Source organism: Mustela nivalis (genome assembly GCF_964662115.1).
Source record: "Mustela nivalis genome assembly, chromosome: 4".
NCBI lineage: Eukaryota > Metazoa > Chordata > Mammalia > Carnivora > Mustelidae > Mustela > Mustela nivalis.
Genome location: NC_139023.1, coordinates 146,362,828 through 146,384,238, shown reverse-complemented (window position 1 = coordinate 146,384,238; position 21,411 = coordinate 146,362,828). Strand labels below are relative to the sequence as shown.

General features: G+C 36.7%; 1 protein-coding gene and 1 long non-coding RNA gene across 3 annotated transcripts in view; one reads left to right on the top strand and one right to left on the bottom strand.

Annotated features, from left to right (window-relative positions):
* LOC309863456 overlaps positions 1-21,411 on the top strand; it is a 161,355-nt gene that overhangs the window by 7,497 nt on the left and 132,447 nt on the right. The window lies entirely within an intron of this gene.
* GYPA (glycophorin A (MNS blood group)) overlaps positions 1-21,411 on the bottom strand; it is a 35,967-nt gene that overhangs the window by 4,515 nt on the left and 10,041 nt on the right. The window contains exons 3-6 of one of the 2 annotated variants that reach the window (XM_082728287.1): positions 7,113-7,208; positions 4,028-4,066; positions 1,732-1,817; positions 250-323 (exon numbers count right to left, since the gene is read on the bottom strand). In XM_082728287.1, coding sequence (XP_082584413.1) covers positions 264-323; positions 1,732-1,817; positions 4,028-4,066; positions 7,113-7,208 — 281 coding nt within the window. In that variant the 3' untranslated portion in view covers positions 250-263. The remainder of the gene's footprint in view (positions 1-249; positions 324-1,731; positions 1,818-4,027; positions 4,067-7,112; positions 7,209-21,411) is intronic. The other variant, XM_082728288.1, reaches the window with a different exon arrangement.

The following is a 21,411-nucleotide window of genomic DNA, read 5'->3' as shown; positions in this document are numbered from 1 at the left end:
AACTTTTGCTTTTACTTATAGCATTTGTTTTAGGTTTTTTTTTAGAATAAAAAAGAAACTTTGTGCCTAAGGGATAATTTCACTATGCTGAAGACAAATGTTCCCATAAAAAACATCTTCCAGAGGTAACATTGATGAAATAGAATGTAAATGAATACGAATTGGGCATAAACCTCCCAACACAGAAAGAAGTAACTAATTTATTTCCCTCCCCAAAAGGCAAACGATATTAAGAATATCAGCACCAACCTAGATTCTTGTTTCTATAGAACTTCAAAGTCTGCATTTTCTGGGGACGAATGTTGGACAGGAAGTGAACGTTTCTATGAATAAAAATCAGACAAATATTAATGCCACAATTTTCAAAACTTAAGACCATATAAAGAAAAATGCCTCAAGTTCAAATCTTTTTGTTTTTGGTTAACGTTTGTTTTCTCTTGATTAAAATGTGTTTTATAGAGGTTACTTTTGGAAAAATTCACAATTTCATAGATACTTGCAAACTGATTTCAACTTGTAATTGTCTTTCAAATAGTATTTGATATTTCATAGATGAATTATTACCCCCAAACACTGACTTTCATATTTCCCTGCTGTAATAAAAAGTTAAAATGGAAAGTTTTTTAAAAAGAGGTAAGGTCTCTTAGCATACTGATTATGATCCAATTTTTCTATATACAAATGGAATATTTTCTCTGAATTTTACTAAGTATTTTAGTGACTTTTCTGATTTTAGATCATCAGCCAAGAGACAAGACAACTCATTTTGCCATATACACCCAAACACAAGGAGATGATTTTCCCCCAGTATTTGTATAGCAGACCAGAGGACTTACCTTACATTTAAGCTTTACTACATCCCTCATATCACAGCAAACATTCTCAATGACTTTTACTAGGAAGTATTCTTTAGAAAAGAAACATTTACATGTAGCAATGATAATCCATCATAAGTTTAGACCATTATAGAAGTCACCTAATAGAAGTTGTTGTTATATCCCTGTCATTGCAAAGTTGTTGCCCCTCTAAATAAGCCTTTTTAAAAGAATATACATAGTGGCTAAGGTGTGGAGAACACAAAGAGAGATCAAGAAGAGAGGATGAACGATAACTCAACCGTATCGTTCTTTGGTGACCAGATACCTAACGATCTAGGATTACAGTTCTAATTATGGCATCAGAAACACACACACACAATTTTGTTTTAAACATGTTAGGTAGCAAGTTAGAGTAAAGGCTATGTGCTTTGAAATGCTGTGTCACATGGATTTAAAATTAGCTTTAGTGATGAAAAAAATCACCCATGTTGGAAAACATGTCGGTGGGGTTTGATGAATATGTACCAGGAAATATGAGACTGAAAAAGAGCAAAAGTTTTAAACATATGTAAATATATCATGTTATTTTAAATATTTTGCAAACACAAGTTAAAGTACATATATAATTGGAAATTTGCCTATTTTATGTATATCCATCAAAGTATACTAAATCAAGTGAGGCAAAAACTTTGGAAAATTTTTCACTAGAAACTGGGGGAGAGTTTTATATTTTGGGTTCCTTTATAGGGCAAATGCAAAAAAAAAATCCACTAGAATAGCCATGACTTTTACGTGTATGGCTGAAAAAGATGGAGTTTTATGCAGTTTAGTTTCTCTTTGAGTTTATCTGAACTCAAAGGAATAGAGTTGCTCACACCAGCACTTACAGCAAAATTAAAAACTGGATTCTCACCTTTGTCAGTTGGCTAATACAGAAGGCAATTGCAAGGATAACTGTAATGATACCAAGCATCACTGCATAAATAATCCCTATTATCACTGAGGGAGAAAAAGAGAACAGAAAATTATAAAAGTATGAGATAAACTACCACATATCAACTTAAAAATGCAACAGGTAAAATCAGGGTAATATCACTTTACCATTTTATGGAAAATACATTAATATACTTTCATGTATGTTATATATTTTCAAAAATTAGGTTTTTCACAGTAACCATGTGGGAGGCTGGAACTTTGAGTACTAACATCTTTGTCCAAGGTCACACATCTAATGATGACAAGTCTCCAGAGTTCAACTCACTCCTATTGTTCTGGACAGGACCTCACAGGCATAATTATGGAGCAAAGCCATGTGGACATTCTGTGGCGATATGGAAGAAACCACAAACTCATAGTTTCAAAGTTATGAGAGAAAATAATGTCTTGATGTACAAAGGGTATTGGGGAGATCATTGAATCAGCAGTTTTGGAGGAAATAAACTCAATATAATATACCCTAGTATATAAAATATGTATACTAATTAGTATAGTAATATACTATATATATATATATATACTATATATATATATATATATATATATACTAATAATCTAATATAATATACAAAATACCCTATACTGGAAGTATACTAAAAATATTTTTCAAATCTTTTACATGTTGAGAATAAAACAGTTTCAATTTAATGAAACAGTTTCATTAAGTTTCAATGAAATTGAAACTTAAATGAAAATTTAAGTTATAGGTAGTCTTGCCTCTTCATGAGTACTTCTACTTTCAAATGAAGTAAATAGAACTGAAGGCTAGACATACAAGTAAAAGGGCATATTTATTTGGCTCATTTATAACTGAAAGATTTATTATTGATTTTTTAAAAAGTAAATGTAGTTTTTTTTTTTTTTTTTTTTTGCCACAGGTGTTGCCCAGCCTTCCTGTCCGTGTAGCTTTAACTCATGAGCTGGTGATTCAGTTCTACAATCCGTTTTTCTCGTATGAAGAATGGATGCAGGCCAAGTGTGAAGGGAGGCTTAGAAAGGCCGAATAGTAAATGAGCACATAAATCAACTAATGCCAGATCCACAGCAGCACCTAAGAGGTGGGGATGACAGTCCTCCAGTCAGAGAGGGCTGGGAGGACAGCCCCAAAGTGGTGGCGTAGGGCCCCGAATGAATCAGGATTGAGATATTTATTTATTTTCAAATAAATTTTATTTATTTATTTATTTATGGGGGCCTGGGTGGCTCAGTGGGTTAAGCCGCTGCCTTCGGCTCAGGTCATGATCTCAGGGTCCTGGGATCGAGTCCCGCATCGGGCTCTCTGCTCAGCAGGGAGCCTGCTTCCCTCTCTCTCTCTCTCTGCCTGCCTCTCCGTCTACTTGTGATTTCTCTCTGTCAAATAAATAAATAAAATCTTAAAAAAAATATTTATTGATTTATATTTATTCCTGAGATGTGCCAAGTAATCAGATGATTTTAAGCTCCTTGCTTTCTTTACAAGTAGGAAACAAGGATGTTCAATGGTTTTATAAGCTCCTATGAGACTTTTCTCAAGTACCCATGCTTGGTTAGAAAGCTAAAAAAGTCTAAATTATGTACTGCTAGTTCCAAAATATTTAGGAAAATAAGAAATGCATATTTTAATTTTAAAAAGAGCGTATTTTGCTTGCCTTTACAATTTTATATCATGAAAGTTAATAATATGCCTTCTTCTGTTTTAAAAACTGATGCTTTTGGGGGGGCCCAGGGGAGCCTCAGTTGTTAAGCATCGGCCTTCAGCTCGGGTCGTGATCCCAGGGTCCTGGAATTGAGCCCCATATGGGGCTTCCTGCTCAGCGGGAAGCCTGCTTCTCCCTCTCCCACTCCCCCTGTTTATATTCCCTTTCTCACCATGTCTCTCTGTCAAATAAATTTTAAAAATCTTAAAAAAAAAATTGATGCTTCTTGGGGTGCCTGGGTGGCTCAGTCAGTTAGGCCTCTGACTCTTGGTTCCAGTTCAGGTCATGATCTCAGAATGGTCAGATGGAACCCCACATTGGGCTCCATGGTTAACATGGAGTCTGCTTGGGATCCTTTCATTCTTCCTGTCCCTTCCCCTCTGCTCCTCCCCACACTCTGTCTTTCTCAAGCAAATAAAATCTTTAAATAAATTAAAAAGTTAAAAATTGGCGTTTCTTATTTTCTTCGGCATTTGGAACTAGCAATGTGTCATATAAGATGCAATTATTGTTATTTTATGTTGAGTATTAACATACCTGGTTCAGAGAAAGGGTGGACAATTTGTTCCTTTGCTTCTAAAAACACAAAATTTCAAAATCAAGTCAGAATACATAGAGTCTATCTTTAAAGTTCCATATTAGAATTATTGTTTAGTGGGTTTCTTTTTATTAACTGTGTTTGGGGAGCTACTGTTCAATTTTAAACAGTTAGCTAGTAAACCTTCTGAGGTGATGGGTCAGTTTTAACATCAGTAATTCCACTATCTACTTTCAACTACCCAAGAGGTATTCATGGATCAGACATTAGCAAACCATCTTCTTAAATGAAGGAAAGGGTATGAGAAAGTACTGAAAGAACCACTTATTGACATCTACAAAAAGCAGGGCATTTAAAAATATATGAAAAAATGGGGAGAAGAAAGAAGACCCAATGAGCCATTACCCCACATGAGTTTCAGCCCAAACCCAAGAGAGATCATGTCAGGTATCAATTTTCCAGTTTTAGGCCACAGCCACCATCTGAATCCAAATCCTTATTGTGTCTCATCTGAGCTTTTGTCAACAGTTGGACTGGATTCCCTATCTGCAGAAGTTTCTAGCATTGCTGCCTCAATGCAGCTTAAGGTACTACTAGTATTAACCTGATGACATTACTTTCTTTGCAGTCACCAACACCATTTTATGTGTCGAAGTACTAAGACTACCACAGCCTTACCGTTTTCTTGAACTTAGTTATTACAAATAACATATCGCACCATATGTTATCATGTCGTCAGGGACTTGGTTATATTGGGTCATTCTTTAGAGGTTATGTTTAAAGATTAATTGGGGGTTGTGCTCTCTTTCTTCATGGTAGGTGGGAATTATGGTTAGTATGCGAGCTCAGGAGCGAAACAGGTGGGGTTTCAGTCACAGGAATCTCTCTCACTAGTTATGTGGCCTTGGGCAAGTTCCTTAATTGCTCTGTGCTTTAGTAATTTCTTAGGCAAATGTAGATTATAATACCTATCTCTTTGGGTGAAATTAGGTAATGCATGAAAACACTTACAATGGCCCCCAATGCTAGCCTTTATTTCTAGGATTCAGGGCATGTAGCGCCGCCTGTCTATGTTTGACATTTTAATGCCTTCCAGTTGGACACCATCAATTGGCTTCACATTGAAGTGACTTTGAAAATTAGATTGTTTGTTTCATTGAACACAGAAGCCCAATAATTAGTTCCCAGCCCTCAGCCTAATTTTCCTTCGCAGGTCTCTGTTTTTAAAATCTGCTGCTTCCGCTTATCCCAGAGCATTTTCTCCGTGTTTCTATTAGCTAATGATCCTGCAGCTTCTCAAGGTATTTTCTAAGCCTTTTTAAAAAATCTGGAGTAGCCTGGGGCACCTGGGTGGCTCAGTGGGTTGCGCCTCTGCCTTTGGCTTGCGTCATGGTCTCAGGGTCCCAGAATCGAGCCCCACATTGGGCTCTCTGCTCAGCAGGGAGCCTGCTTCCCCTGGCACGACCCCCCCCGCCCTGCCACCTCTCTGCCTACTTGTGGTCTCTGTCTGTCAAATAAATAAATAAAATCTTTAGGAAAAAAGAAAATCTGGAGTAGCCTGACTAAACCCACCTACAAGAGACACTTTCCCTTTCCACTTTCAACTGGCTTTGGTGATGTTATCCTCTTTTTCTGATAAAAATAGCCAGAGGCAGTGACTGTGACCTAATGGCCCTTCCCTCAGTACCCAGCATGACTTAGAGTTCTCATTTACTAGGTCATTACGGTATTACATATTACAATATTACGATAGGCTTGGGGTGAGGCAATTTTGCATACATCTTCTTATTTGATCTCTAGAGAAATACTGTAAGATGAGAATTATGGACCCCAAAATGAAGGGGACAGAAACCTCTTGGGGAACTTCACTCAGGGTCAGCAGGTAGGATAGCTGACCCCTGCATGGTTTGACTCCAGGCCATCCTCACCACTGCACAATGAGATCCCTTCCATCTGGCCCGCCATTTCATGATCACAGTCAGCATTTATGAACTCTGCTAGATTGTTTTAATTTCTTTAGCCCACAGTATTATTTCTGTGAGATATTCCAGAGGTGAGAATTCCTCTGGAGTAGAGACGGTGTCTACTTAGGGTTGTTTCTCAGTGTTGGTCACAGTTTTGCCACAGTGACAGGTCCAATGAAAAATAATGAATACTGTTATACTGAAAATAAAAAATTAATTAAAAAAAATAATTAAAAAAAAATACCATTAAAAAAAAAAAATAGAGTTGCGTCACAACAATTAACTCCAAAGGTAACTATTTTAAAATATAAACAAACCTGGTTTTTCTTGTTTCTCTCTTTTTTTCCTTGTTTCCTAAATTTCATGTATGAGTGAAATCATATGATAGTTGTTTTTCTCTGACTGACTTATTTCACCTAGCACTATACCCTGTAGATACATCCACATTGTTGCAAATGGCAAGATTTCATTCTTTTTTTAGGGCTGAGTAACATTCCATTGTACATACAGACCACATCTTCCTTATCCCTCCATCTATGGATGGACACTTGGGCTGTTTCCTTATCTTGGCTACTGTAAATAATGCTTCAGTAAACATAAGGATGCATATATATTTTCAAATTAGTGTTTTCACCCTCTCCTGGTAAATATTCAGTAGTGGAATTACTGGGTCATATGGTATTTCTATTTTTTAATTTTTGGAGGAAACTCCATACTGCTTTTTTCACAGTGGTGGCACCAGCTTGCATTTCCACCAGTAGTGAAATAGGTGAAGGGGGTTAAGAGTATATATATATATATATATATATATATATATATATATATATATATTTAAAGATTTTGTTTATTTATCTGACAGACAGAGATCACAAGCAGGCAGAGAGGCATGCAGAGAGAAAGGAGGAAGCAGGCTCCCTGCTGAGCAGAGATGCGGATGTGGGGCTCGATCCCAAGACTCTGGGATCACGACCTGAACCAAAGGCAGAGGCTTTAACCCACTGAGCCACCCAGGTGCCCCTAGAGTACATTTCTTGTGATAATTATATTGTATACCTGAAACTAATACCATAGTGTACATTAACTATACTTGAATTACAAAAAAATTTAAAAATGAACATACTTTTTCTCCTGTCTGGGGGTGGTTGGTGTGTAAAATCTGAAGAGGCTTGTCTTATACTAGGAGGGCTAGGTGATGGCTTCACTGGGGGAGTCGAGGCTGTAGAAAACAGAAGTTGAGAAGAAGATCAGCAATGAGTTGACTGAGTGGACTCTAGAGCATATCATAGAAGGCAAATTTATCCCATGTCCCTCTCAGTGGCAGCTCCAGAATTTCTACATAGCAGGGGCTTACAGATGAAGAAAGTGTATCTTAATTTCCTGTGTAAAGCACTAAAATCTGCCTCAAAATGTCCTTGTAAGGACTAAAGTAGTTTCTTCCACATATGTACATTTACATACACATGTTAGTCAAGTACTTGGCACATAAAGAATGTGATATACATGTTGGTTATTACTGCTGCCATTCTTATAAAGGGAAGAGAGACTGGAAGCTGCTTTTGCATGTCATGTTCCATAACTTCACGAAATTGTCAATGTTAAAGAAAGGGAGACTATGGGGAGGACTGTGAAGTGTGTAAACCTGGCGACTCACAGACCTGTACCCCTGGGGATAAAAATACATTATATGTTTATAAAAAAATTTTTTTAAATTTAATTAAAAAAAAAAGAAAGGGAGAGACTCATGACGATGACATAAGACCAAAGTTCTGTCACATGCCTCCCTATCTCCACCTCCTTGGTACAATTCTACTTCCCTGGTAAAAATTAAAACCAAGACATGATTAAATTAAAAAAAAAAAAAGACATGATTAAATTCAATTTTCTTCTTGTTGGATAGAGAGTGAGTCAATTCCAAGGTTCCCCACCCATACTTTTTTTTTCTCCTTCAAAAGTAGCATTTCAGAATTATAATTGAACTGTAGGAAATACTGGCTCCAGTCCAAGATTACTGGCTGGGGATCCAGATAACCAAGTGATGCAATGAATTCTAGGCCATGGTTACTCCTTAGAATAAAAACATATAAACACACAAACATGTATATAAGATGTGTATTCTCATACATCCTTTGAAAATCCCTTTAAATATATTATAAATTTATTTTTATAACAAAACAATTATATTTTTAAATTTTATAAGTATAAAATTTATGAATTATAAGACTTATAAATTAAATGGGATTTTTTTTTATTACAAAAGTAATCCAGTGGACCTGGGTGGCTCAGTTGTTTAAGGGTCTTCCTTCAGCTCAGGTCATAACCCCAGTGTTGGGCTCCCTGCTCAGCAGGGAGTCTGCTTCTTCCTCTCCCTCTCCCCTCCCCTCTGCTCATGCTCTCTCTCTCATTATCTCTCTCTCTCAAATAAAGGGAAAAATGAAGGAGGAGAAATCGGAGGGGGAGATGAACCATGAGAGACTATGGACTCCAGGAAACAAGCTGAGGGTTTTATAAGGGGAAGGGGTGGTGGGGTGGGTTAGCCTGGTGCTGGGTATTAAGGAGAGCATGGATTGCATGGAGCACTGGGTGTTATGCATAAACAATAAATCATGGAACCCTATGTCAAACACTAATGACCTACTGTATGGTGACAAACATAAAACAATAAAAATAAATAAATAAACAAACATTATGGTATATAGTCATCTGAACTTTTAGCTATGCATCTAAATATAGGATCATTTTGTTTAAGTATGTATAAATGTGTACATAGTGTTTAAAATATATATACTACAATCATGTACCCTATGTTTTTTAATACTCTTCTATGACAAGATTTTTAATGGCTGTATAGTATTCCACTGTATGAGTGTACCATAGTTTTGTCATCAGTCTCTGACTTTGAGCATTTATGTTATTTTTATGCATTGTTAGATAACCATCAGCATACTAAACTCTGGGCATGTATCTCTGCTTATTCCTTTGAGACATTCTAGTGACAGGAAATTGTGCTCAGGTACAATAAAGAGGAGGTGGTCGAGCACCTGTCCAGAGACATTGTCCAGAGATACTGTCACCTCAGCTAAATGCTCAACATTTCCTGGAGAAAAGAACTCAAAAATATCGTTGACATTTCTGGTCAGTCTCCTCAAGGACTGAGTACCAAGACCTGCCTCTTTCTACCAGCTACCAGTGAATCCTGTGCAGGCAGGAATCATTGTCCCCAAAATATCTGCAATGTTTTCTCTTCTCCTATAAATTCAATTTTCATCTTGTTGCTCAACTTGGTTCTACCACCTGATTCATCACATGTATTAAACAATTGCTACAAAATGAACTAAATAGTATGATAAATTACAGATATCTCTAGGTTCATCTTCAACACTCAGGTGTGATGATTTTAAAAGATAATATAAGAAAAAACATTTTTAACAATAATCTGATGATAGGAATTTTAAGTTTCAACAAATATTGAAATCAAAATTATGGAAAAAATATTTTTTATTAAGAATCAATGAAAGTATGTAAAAATATAAAGAAGGATACCTAATGAACAAAAATTATTTAATATCTTGATTATTACATCTCCTTTACACCTTTCCGTTCAGTATAATTATTTAATTATTTATTATTTAATTAATTATTTATAATTAATTATTTGTAATCACTTTAGAACATGAAATGGATTCTTTTGAGACATAAAACTTGTTTCCAGGGCTGCTAGTTCCCAGGGCTAGCTCATTTTGAATCCCCTCAGCCTTAGAACAGTGTTTTGTACATAATATGTATTTAGTGAAATACTAATAGTTATAAATTTTTAGCCAATTTCTTATAGAGGAACAACCAAGTGAGTTTCTAAAATAAAATAACAATGAATTAAATAAGCCATATGGCAAAGAGGCACCTACAGAATGAGTACAAGCATATCTGAAAAAATGCATTCACAGATGAGCAACAAAATATTTTCAATATTTCAATAACATGCACATACTTTTTTTTTAAGGTTTTATTTATCTATTTGACAGAAAGAGAGAGAGAGAGATCACAAGTAGGCAGAGAGAGAGGAGGAAGCAGGCCTCCCGCCGAGCAGAGAGCCTGATGTAGGGCTTGATCCCAGGACCCTGGGATCATGACCTGAGCTGAAGGCAGAGGCTTAACCCACTGAGCCACCCAGGCGCCCCCATACTTTTAAAACAGAAAAAAAAAATCTAAAACTGAAAAATAAAACAATCCATACCAAAGTTTTTAAGTGTTAAAAGACTGAAAATGTTAAAAATTTAACCAAAGCCATGGAGGAGTTTTGTCTGTGAACACAAATACGCCCTCCTCCAGGTTTCCTAACTCTTCCACAGGACATCATGGTCTACCTGAGTGGGGATTTGCAGGAGTCAGTTAGGGCAATGCTCAATCTATGGGCAGGTGCCCCCTCCTCTTTTCTGAACACCTATAAGACCCCACCTGTTCCAGCCCCCCACTTGTCTCCCCATCTTATGGCTTGTCCCTTAATCTTCTTTCTCTAGGCTCCAGCCATGCCAGACACCTCTTGGTTCCTCAAATGCACCATACTATTTCCCATACCCGCAACTTTGTGCCTCCTCTTCCCTTTGTCTGAGGTATCCTCTCCCATCCCCCATCTCACCTAGCTGTCTGCTACTTGGGACTCAGTTCAATACCATTTCTCTTTGAAGGTCCTTTCTTATCTCCACTCCTTGTACCACAAACTCTATCAAGTCCCCAGTGCTTGGCATGGTGTGGTAAAAGCTTAGTGAAATCTTCCAAGGACCCCTCGGTTACTGGGAACCTTGGGTATTCATTCATTTACTCATTAGTTCATGAAGGTGTTTTAGCACGCTTACTTTGCGCTATGTACAAAGAACACAAGAAATAAATGAATCAATAAATCAGTAAATCGATAAGTCATGGTCTTCCCAGCAAGGAAATTGCAGCTTAGTAAAGAGACACAACGATTTGATCTAAGTCTTATAATGTGTTTTCTCTGGAAGTGAAGTGATGGCCCCAAAGAGGCTGTGGTCCATTCTATGGGCAGGAGGATGAGGTCGAAAGACCTCGGGGAGGTGTTCTTGGAACTCATCTTGCAAGAACTCTAGGATTTCGACTGTGTGGACATTTAGGTACTGAGTCAGCAGTGCCAGCCATGCCCAGGAATTTGAGACATTGCTGAGGAATCTGCAAATATCTAAGTGGCTGTCGCACAAATGGGAAGAGAAGCAATACAGAGAGGGAGTGAAGGAAACTGCTGAAGAGCTTAGCAGAGCCCTGTGTGCCACGGGCCCTGGTAGGGAATTCGGACTTTATCCTTAAAACAGTGGAAGGACAATAAAGGGTTTGAAGCAAATTTTCATTTGCGGGAGATCACTGTCAATAGTAGGTTGAAGGATGTGGGGGAAAAGAGCATGCCCAAGAATGAGAACCCTGTGTTCAGGGGCGGCCAAGATAAGCAGTCCCTTTGTAACCTGGCACTCCTTTCCATTGAGGGTCCTTATCACTACTTGGCCTTGCTTTTTGGCAGAGAAGACGTATAATCTGAGGGCATAACAAGTAGAAAATGACAGTGTGTTGTGGAGAAAAAAAGACCCAAGAATAGGATCGAACACCTCTTAAAACCCGTACCTTAGTGCTTTGTGTGTGTGTGTGTTTTTTTAAAGATTTTATTTATTTATTTGACAGAGAGAGAGATCACAAGTAGGCAGAAAGGCAGACAGAGAGAGGAGGAAGCTGGCTCCCTGCTGAGCAGAGAGCCCAATGCAGGGCTCGATCCCAGGACCCTGAGATCATGACCTGAGCCAAAGGCAGAGGCTTTAACCCACTGAGCCACCCAGGTGCCCCAGTGCTTTGAATTTTAAACAAAGTCAGAGAAGGGGAAAAAAATAATTATAAATGTATAAGCAAAGTATATATATGTTTTTGTTGTTGCTGTTATTGAAATGAGAAGATGCTTATGGAGACAGACCTTATTAAAACCATTTTATCAAACTTTATCAAAACCATTTTCAGCCTCTGGCAAATAGATGTCTTTCTTCTCCAAAAGCTATTTCTCAGAGAAAAGGAGCATTTAGTGGAAATTTTTTTCAAAAGAAGTAAAGGCTGAAGCCCAAGGCCCTAAACTCTAGCCAGAACTCAGGAATATCTAACACTGAAGGCAACGCATTGTTTAGAGAAACAAAGTCCTTGAGGTAATTTCCAAAAATTGCGTATACTTGATTCAAGACCCAACTGCAAATGTTGCGTTCTACTTGCACACTTACAAAAACTTATTGGTGGCCAAATTTATTTGAGGCCAAAATTTTCCACTTCTCTTCTTAGAAATACCTGCCTTAGTTCTCCAGAATTAGTTGCTTTGATGCAATTTCTTATTATACTCACCTAAAGTCACCAACACAGTAAGAAAATAAATATAGCAAATAAATGCCCTAAGAGCAACTTGATAAAAAATGTTTTTTAAACTTCATTTTCTCAACAATCAAGTATCCGGAACAGATCTATAAAATGATCTTTGTTGTAGTTTTCCTTCCATTTTCAGAAAAAAAAAAATCTGTATTTCAATAGTCATTAACCTGTGTGCTTGTTAGCAGAACGAGGAGGGCTCGTGGAAACACATGGTCTACCAAAAAATGTTAGCTCGAAGGATTAATAATTTTGCTCACTCACATACGTTTTTCTATTTTTAGCACGTAGTTAAATTTTAAAGAACTTGCTGGTTATTTTTAAGATTCACATGGGGCAATTTGAAACATTTTATCAATCACTTCAAATTAAATACACTATCCCCGGGTTGAAAAATGTCACCTAGGAGAAACAAAAGAAGTATCCTTTTGTACATTCTCAGGTGCTTAAACTACTTTCAATATTCAAAGTAAGGAAACTAAAATCCCACAATACTACGTACCCCTAACAACTGTCAAGAATGTTTTGATGTTTACATTTGGCAGCAATAGCCCTCAATTTTGTGTGACTCTCCCACAGTCCTTGGGCCCTAATCAGCTAAAGAATAGCTGTGGACATATATAGTTACCCAAAGCTGCAAAATTTCTGTGAATAAGGGGATTTTATTTTTATTTTTTTTATTAATTTTATTCATTTATTTGGACAGAGAGAGATCACAAGTAGGCAGAGAAGCAGGCAGAGAGAGAAGGGGAAGCAGGCTCCCCTCTGAGCAGAGAGCCCAATGTGGGGCCCGATCTCAGGACCATGAGACCATGACCTGAGCTGAAGGCAGAGGCTTAACCAATCACCCAGGCACCCTGCTACGGTACTTCTTAAAAAGTACGTTACAGTGACTGGAATTGAATCACCTAATTTTAGGTTCGGGAAGGATGTCATGAATGAATCCATATATGCCATCCAGAATGGTGAAGATTTCTAATTTTCATGATTGTATCATCTCTTACTTATATACTATTTGAATTGTTCCAGAACATTAACCTCTTTTGTCTCTTCTCCTCACTTCTTAGATCTCACGGTTGCCCACTAAAACTCTACCAGTCTGAGATGTCCCTGTGTTGAGTCAGGGAGCATGGGAAGGCCCCCGTCTCTGTTCCCAGTGCACCAAAAGGGTGGGGTGACATGTGGGCCCAGGACACATTAGAGATAGAATGGAGACTAGAGAGAGGTCCAGTTTCCTAACACCCTCCTCCATGCTCTTCCCACCATATCACACGGCTTTCCCAAACAGTTAACATTTCTAACATGAAATGCTATAAGAAAGAAAAACAATAAAGTGCTATGTTGGACAAATGCCCTATGGTCTTGCTTAATGGCCATACTCCCAATAGTTGAGCTCCTGACTCAGTGTGATAACACGGGCTCTCGCAGCTGCTGCCTTGGGTTTGGTTCCCTCCTGACTTGCAGGTGATAGAAGTCTTATCTTGCAAAAGCAAACTCTTACAAGGACACACCCTACACATGAAATGCCTGAAGTAGTTTCCAAGTCAGAAAACTAAATTTTCTAAGCACTACAGTTTTTTGCTGTTGTTTTGTTGTTTTGTTTTGTTTTGGCATTGTGAAGACCATGAAAACTGATTGACAAACTTATCTGTGGAAGTTTCCCACAGCTAATTTGTGGTCAGATAGGGACAAAAACTCACATCTCCTGACTTCCAACTCAGTGTCTCTTTGGCCAGCCCTCTTGTTTTATACAGAGTGAATGTATAAATGAGGATCTTGCCTGTTCCCAAATATTTATATATATACATATATGTATATATATAAGAAGATGCTGAGGAAGATGTATACACACACACGTGTATATACACATGTATATACATATATACATATATATGTATGTGTATATATATATATAAATATATATATATATATATTTATATATATATTTGGAGGACACTATTGTTGCGAAGCAATATTTTAAAGGAAATATTCAATTTTGCTCTTGAACCACAGGATTGACAAACTCAATCTGGGTCAAGTCAGATGTCCATCCTGTCTGTGGTCACTCATTTTCTTTTTTTGGAAGGGTTTTATTATTTTTTTTAGGAGGCTAGAATAGTCAATTACAACTTAGAAAAACTGAGCTTCCTAAAGAATAAAGTGGTCATTGTGATGACATTTGAGCCTGATGTTTTGAATAGCCCTCAGTGTTTGGTTTGAACTCTCTGCTCAAGAGCTCTTAAAGAAAGGGACAAAGACACCTGAGGGGCTCAGTGGGTTTAAGCCTCTGCCTTTGGTTCGGGTCATGATCTCAGGGTTCTAGGATCCAGCCCCGCATCAGGCTCTCTGCTCAGCGGGGAGCCTGCTTCCCCCTCTCTCTCTGCCTGCCTCTCTGCCTACTGATGATCTCTGCCTGTCAAATAAATAAACAAAATCTTTAAAAAAAATAAAAAAATAAAGGGGCAGCTTGTTAACCGGTACATTTCATGGGCATGGTGTCCAATGCAGTAACCCAGTTTCCACTCATCTACAGAGGCCTGCTCTGGTGACTCCCATGCAGCCAAGTGGTCACACTTCTACCTTCCTTCACTTGATAGAATAACAGCTCCTCATTGAGTCCTCATTGTTGACTAGAGTTACAGCAACTTCCTTCAAGGAACCTTGAACGTGACTGCTTGGCTCTGAACTGCCCAGCTACTGGCCATTCTCATGGTCCCAAATCATTGTTGAGACAGCAGGAACAGAAGGAAAAATCAGCCTATAATCTCAGACACTGTATTTTCTTCAGCCCAGATAGAAAGAAAGCAAAGGATATTTATCTCTGCTATCTCAGTGAGAAAGGAGGTCAGAATTTCACTCTTAGCTTTGCTACTAACTGGTTGAGGATCTGAGTAGGTCACTGAATTTATCAGTTTCTTGCTTCCAATATGAGAGTAATGGAACAGATATCCTCTAAGGAACTTCACTAGTCCCAAATTGTTTGTTGACTGAGATAATAATATTCATATTTAACACATTGCCTATTCATTACAGTCTGGATATCCTCTCTTGCCATCTTCAAAACAGTTACCTGAGTGCATATTACTATCTATTAATCATTAACTATAGAGAAAAACAAAGATCAGAAGCATTGCCTAACTTCCCTAAGATACTCAGGTGATAAATGGTAGAACTGGACACTAACATTTTAATTTTATATAATATTCACATGTCACAAAATATCATTCTTCCTTTGATTTTTTAAAACACTTAAAAAGTAAAAACCATTGTTAACTTGAAGGCTGTACGAAACCTGGTGGTGGGCTGGATTTGGCTCACAGTCTGTAGTATGCTGGTGCCTACTTTAGTGTATATAGACTCTCTGGCTATGGAACTCAGTCATCACTGTTTTTTGAGAGAGCCCCTTAGATGGTTCCAACATGTAGTCGAGAGAGTGAATTCCTGCAATAATCGGTCTGGAAATCAATTCACTGTGTCATTGCTGGCATTAAAATATTAAATTGTATAAAACAGAAAAGAGTGCATCACATAATAAGGAGAGTTTTATTTTGTGGAATCTTGTTTCATATGTGTTTATGTATTTGTGTAGGGTGAGTTTCAGTGGACATTTACTACATTTTATTCACATTTGAATGGGTCTTGAGGTTGAGATACCTTGCTATACACTATCCGAATATCTGGCCTCCAGAAGGGCTGAGGGAATCAACGGTACATGACACAACTGAGATCCATTCAAGGCACCTATGAGCTGCTGGCTAGTTGGCTCCACCCTAGAACAATATTACCAGTTTTTATAGGATCCATAAAAGCAGTTGGAGTTTCTGTGTATACTGTGCCATTAAAGTGATCTGGGTTTTTTCAGAGAGAGTTCTTTAAAAACATAAAGTTAACCAACAGGATAATTACAAATAGACTATATACCTTCAAAACACATAAGAGGATAAAGGTGAACTGACCATAGCACAAATGTCAAAACATCAGAAATAAATCATTTAAAAAAGAAAGTATAAATAAAGATAACAAAAGATACTAAATGTCAGTTGTGAATCCATAGATGCATATAAATGAAATTTCCACATTAAAATACAAAGACCTATAGATTGAGTCAAAATAGACAGGAAAAAAGTACCCTAATGAATGTATGCTAGATCACAAGGAACACAAACAAGACAAAAGAATGCAAAATGTGTAAAAAAATAAGTGCAAAGGTATATTAGACAAATAAAGATAACTCAAAAGAGGAATCAAAAATTTTGAAATTAGGTAAAGTAAATTAAAGACAAGAACATTTACAAAGACAGGGAGGGTTAATTTACACTATTAAAGGACATATTGCACAGTGATTCTTAGGTAAATATGGATCATTATATCCCAAAAACATACCAATAAGAAATACCAAGCAAAAGAAGAAATTGACAGAATTATAATAGTTGTGGAACAATTTTAAGACTTTTCTCCAACTGTGATAGATCGATGAAGGAAAAAAAAAAAAAAACAAAAAAAAAAAAACACTGACAGGACCTGAAAAACATCTGGCTTGCAGTCACAAGTGATGATGTTTACTTTTTTGGTGCAATAAATCAATAAGAATAAACTTTATCACATGCTCCTGCATTCATACCCTCACTTCGAAGTGACATTGCTGAAGTGCCTGACAAGATGCTTTTGTGATCTGCACCTGACAGGGTAGTTCAGGGAGTACAGACACCAAGAGGCATATTTGTGCAGTGTGTCTCCCAGCAGGATGCAATTTCACTACCATGATTCACCCTGCCAGTTGCCTTCAACCCATGTACTATTCTTGCATTCTGTACTTCGGGATTATTTTATTTCTTATGATTTTTAAGTGTAATCAAGACTGAGAAATAAGTGGGAATCACCAAAGGAAGATCCTGAGATAAAAAGGTTATCTAGCCCAGAGTAAAAGGAACAAAAGGCTAACATCATAGTCACACAGTTCAGGCTCATTAACTGCACCTGTAGGAGAAGACAGACCACCAGCCTTCAGTCAGTCGGGTCTCCACTTTAATGAAAGCGCAAGTAGAGACCTGAGTGACAATGTTGCAAGAGTAAGGAAGAGCCAAGCCTGGAATATTACTCTTTAAGAGACAAATTCGGCAACTTAATGTATTGAATAAGTGCCTAGATTCTAGAGCCAACTTGCCTGCAATTCAGACTAATTTCCCAAACCTTGGGCAGTTTGGCTAATCTCTCTGTACTTTTGTTTCCTCTTTTGTGAAATGGGGATAATTGTCTCTATCTTATAAATTACTGACTGAGTTAAATAAGTTAAAATATGTATAAATTTTGCACAAAGAGAAAAGCTGGTCTTAAATATGGAATTGCTAAGAACTACAAATAACCAAACTAATCTCAAAAAACAACAGAGGTGGAGGGCTTACACTTCAAAATTTCAAAACTTACTACAAAGCAACAGTAATCAAAACAATATGCTGCTGCTCAAAGAATCAATGGAATAGAATTGAGAATCTAGAAGTAATCCCATACATATACCAATAGATCTTCAGCAAGTGTGCTGAGGTAATTAAATGGTGAAGGAACAGTCTCTTCAACAAATTGTGCTGGAACGACTAGTATCCTAATGCAAAAGAATGAAGTTGGATTCTTATCTCACACCATCTAAAAAAAATCAAATAAAAAAATGGACCAAAGACATAAATATAACAGTTAAAACTATAAAACCCTTAGATGGAAACATGGAAGTAAAACTTTATGACCTTGGATTTGCAGTCAGTGGTTTTCTTTTTTTAAGATAAAATGCCAAAAGTACAAGCAACAAAATAAAAAAAAAAATTGGACTTCATCAAAATAAAAAACTTTTGTGTGTCAAAGGATGCTCTCAAGAGAGCAAAAACATGACCCACAGAGTGGGAGAAAATATTTGCAAATCATCTGTCTGCTAAGGGTCTAGTATCCAAAATATATAAAGAACTATTATAATGTAACAAAACCACAAACAACCCAACTTAAAGATGAGCAAAGAACTGGAGTAGAGATTTCTCCAAGAAGATATACAAATGGCCAATAAATGCATGAAAAGATGCTTAATACTATCAGTCACTAAGGAAATGCAGATCAAAAGCACAATAAGATACAACTTCACACCCACTAGAAAATAACAAGTGTGGCTGGAGATGTGGAGAGACTGGAGCTCTCATACACTCTCGAAGGGACTGTAGAATAGTGCAGCTTCTATAGAAAAAGTATGGCATCTCCTCAATTTTATATATAAAATACCATATGACCCCAAATTTCTACTCCTAGGAAAACTCAAAAGAGAATTTTTAAAAAGGTGTTAAATTAAAAAAAAAAAACTTGTACAAGAATCTTTATAACAACACTATTTATGAAAGCCAAACAAGTAGAAATGACCCAACGTCCATCAACTGATGAATGAATAAATAAAATGTGGTGTATTCATGCAATGGAATATTATTCAATCATAAAAAAGAATGAAGTACTAACACCTGCTACAACAAGGATGAAACTTGAAAATATTATGCTAAGTGAATGAAGCAAGACATAAAAGGCCATCACTGTATAATTACATTCATATGAAATATTCAGAATAGGAAAACTGATAGAGACAGAAAGCAAATTAATGGTTTCCAAGGCCGATGGGAGGGGAAATGAGAACTTAATGTATCTGGTATTTCCTTTTAGGGTTATGAAAATGTTCTGAAACTAAATAATGGCTATGGTTATACAACATTGTGATTATACTAAGTGCCACCAAGTTGCATATTTAAAAATGGTTAAGATGGTAAAATTTGTTACATGTATATCTCCACAATAAAAAAATTTTAAATCTATGTACCTGGCTGAGAGTAGTGCTTAGCACTAAATAAATGCTAAACGAATACAGGTATTATTCTTTGGAATCTAACTGTATACCGAACCTAACTTATACTATACCAATGTAGAGATGGATGTGTCAAAGTTGACTAAATAACTATGTATAGAACTTTGTACACTAAAACTAAAGATGACATCTTCTATTCTGGTGTTTACATATAATAATTTGGGTTATATAGAAACTCAACCAAAATCCCAAAGTGGAAATTATATAGGGCATAGTGTCTGATCACAATACAATAAAATGAGAAATTTATATGGGGGGAAAAAGTGGAGGAAAAAATAAAATTTAAGGAAGTAACCAACTGCAACAAAGTAGAGGATTAATGCAGGAATTAGTGACCATTTTGAAATTGACAGCAAGAACATCTCTTATCAAAGTTTAGTAATAATGGCCAAAAATGTACTTACAAAACTCAAAATCTCAACTGATCATTATTAAATAATAAAAGACGATAAATAAAATGAGCAAAAGTATAGCAAAATAAAGCTTACAGAGATTAAGGAAGAAGTCAATAAAGATAAAATCAAAAATGATTAAGAGTAAAATATCAAAATTGATTAATATGTAAAAATAGTTTTTGAAGAATTAATAAAATAAGAAAACCATTACAAGTTTCAATCAAGACAAGTTGAAAACATAAAACACAAGTATGTAATTGTTAGGAATGAAAAAAGGTACATAAAATTCACAGATAACATTTTTAATTGGGAAAACTTAATTAAAATAAAAAGTACTTATCAAATTCAACACCCGAGGAACAAATAATCCAATAAATAAATGGGCAAAAAACATGAATAGACATTTCTGCAAAGACAACCAAATGGCCAACAAGCACACAGAAACAGTGCTCCACATTGTTTGGCATCAGGGAAATACAAATCAAAGCCATAATGAGATACCACTTCACACCAGTCAAAATGGCTAAAATTAATCAGTCAGGAAACAACCTATGTTGGCAAGGATGTGGAGAAAGGGGAACCCTCTTCCACTCTTGGTGGGAATGCAAGCTGGTGCAGCCACTCTGGAAAACACTGTGTAGGTTCCTCAAAAGATTGAAAATAGAGCTACCCTACAACCCAGCAATGGCACCACTGGGTATTTATCTCAAAGATACAAATGTAGCGCTGAAGGGGCACATGCACCCAAATGTTTATAGCAGCAATGTCCACAATAGCCAAACTATGAAAAGTACCTAGATGTCCATTGAGAGATTAATGGAAGTTGTGAGATATATATACTATTCAGCCATCAAAAAATGAAATCTTGCCATTTGCAATGATGTAGATGGAACTAGAGAGTGTTATGCTAAGAGAAATAAGGCACTCAGAGACAGACAATTATCATATGATCTCGCTAATATGCGGAATTTAAGAAACGAAACAGAGGCTCATAGGGGAACAGAGAAAAAAAATTAAGAAGAAACCAGAGAGGGAGACAAACCATAGGAGACTTTTAAGCATAGGAAACAAACTGAGGGTTGCTGGAGGGGAAAAGTGTGGGGGGATGGGGTAACTGGGTGATGGACATTAAGGAGGTCACATGATTTAATAAGCACTGGGTATTTTATAAGATTGATGAATCATGGACTTCTACCTCTGAAATTAATAATACATAATATGTTAATTGAATTTAGATAAACATAAAAAAATAAAATAAAATGTGTCTTGGAAAAATATGTATGATATGATTGAAGGGTGCCTGGGTGGCTCAGTCAGTTTAGTGTTTGCCTTTGGCTTAGGTCATGATCTCAGGCTCCTGGGATCAGCCCCACATCAAGCTTCCTGCTCAGCAAGGAGTCAGCTTCTCCCTCTCCCTCTGCCACTCCTTCCACTCCTTCACTCCCTCTCTCTCTCAAGTAAATAAATAAAATCTTTAAATATATATATATATATATATATATGAATATGTGACTATATCTACCTATATCTATCTATCTATGATTAAGCATCTAATGAAAATAAGCCCGAGAAATAAAAAGCCATAAAAAAATAACACTGCCAAAAATTGCACTCAAGAAACACACTCAATGAAGAAATAATTAAGCAAATCAAACAAGACAACTCTTTTGGAGCCTTCAAAAAAAAAATCAATGCCATTAAAAAAAAAGTTGGGGATTCTTTCTAAACTAAAATAGATGCAG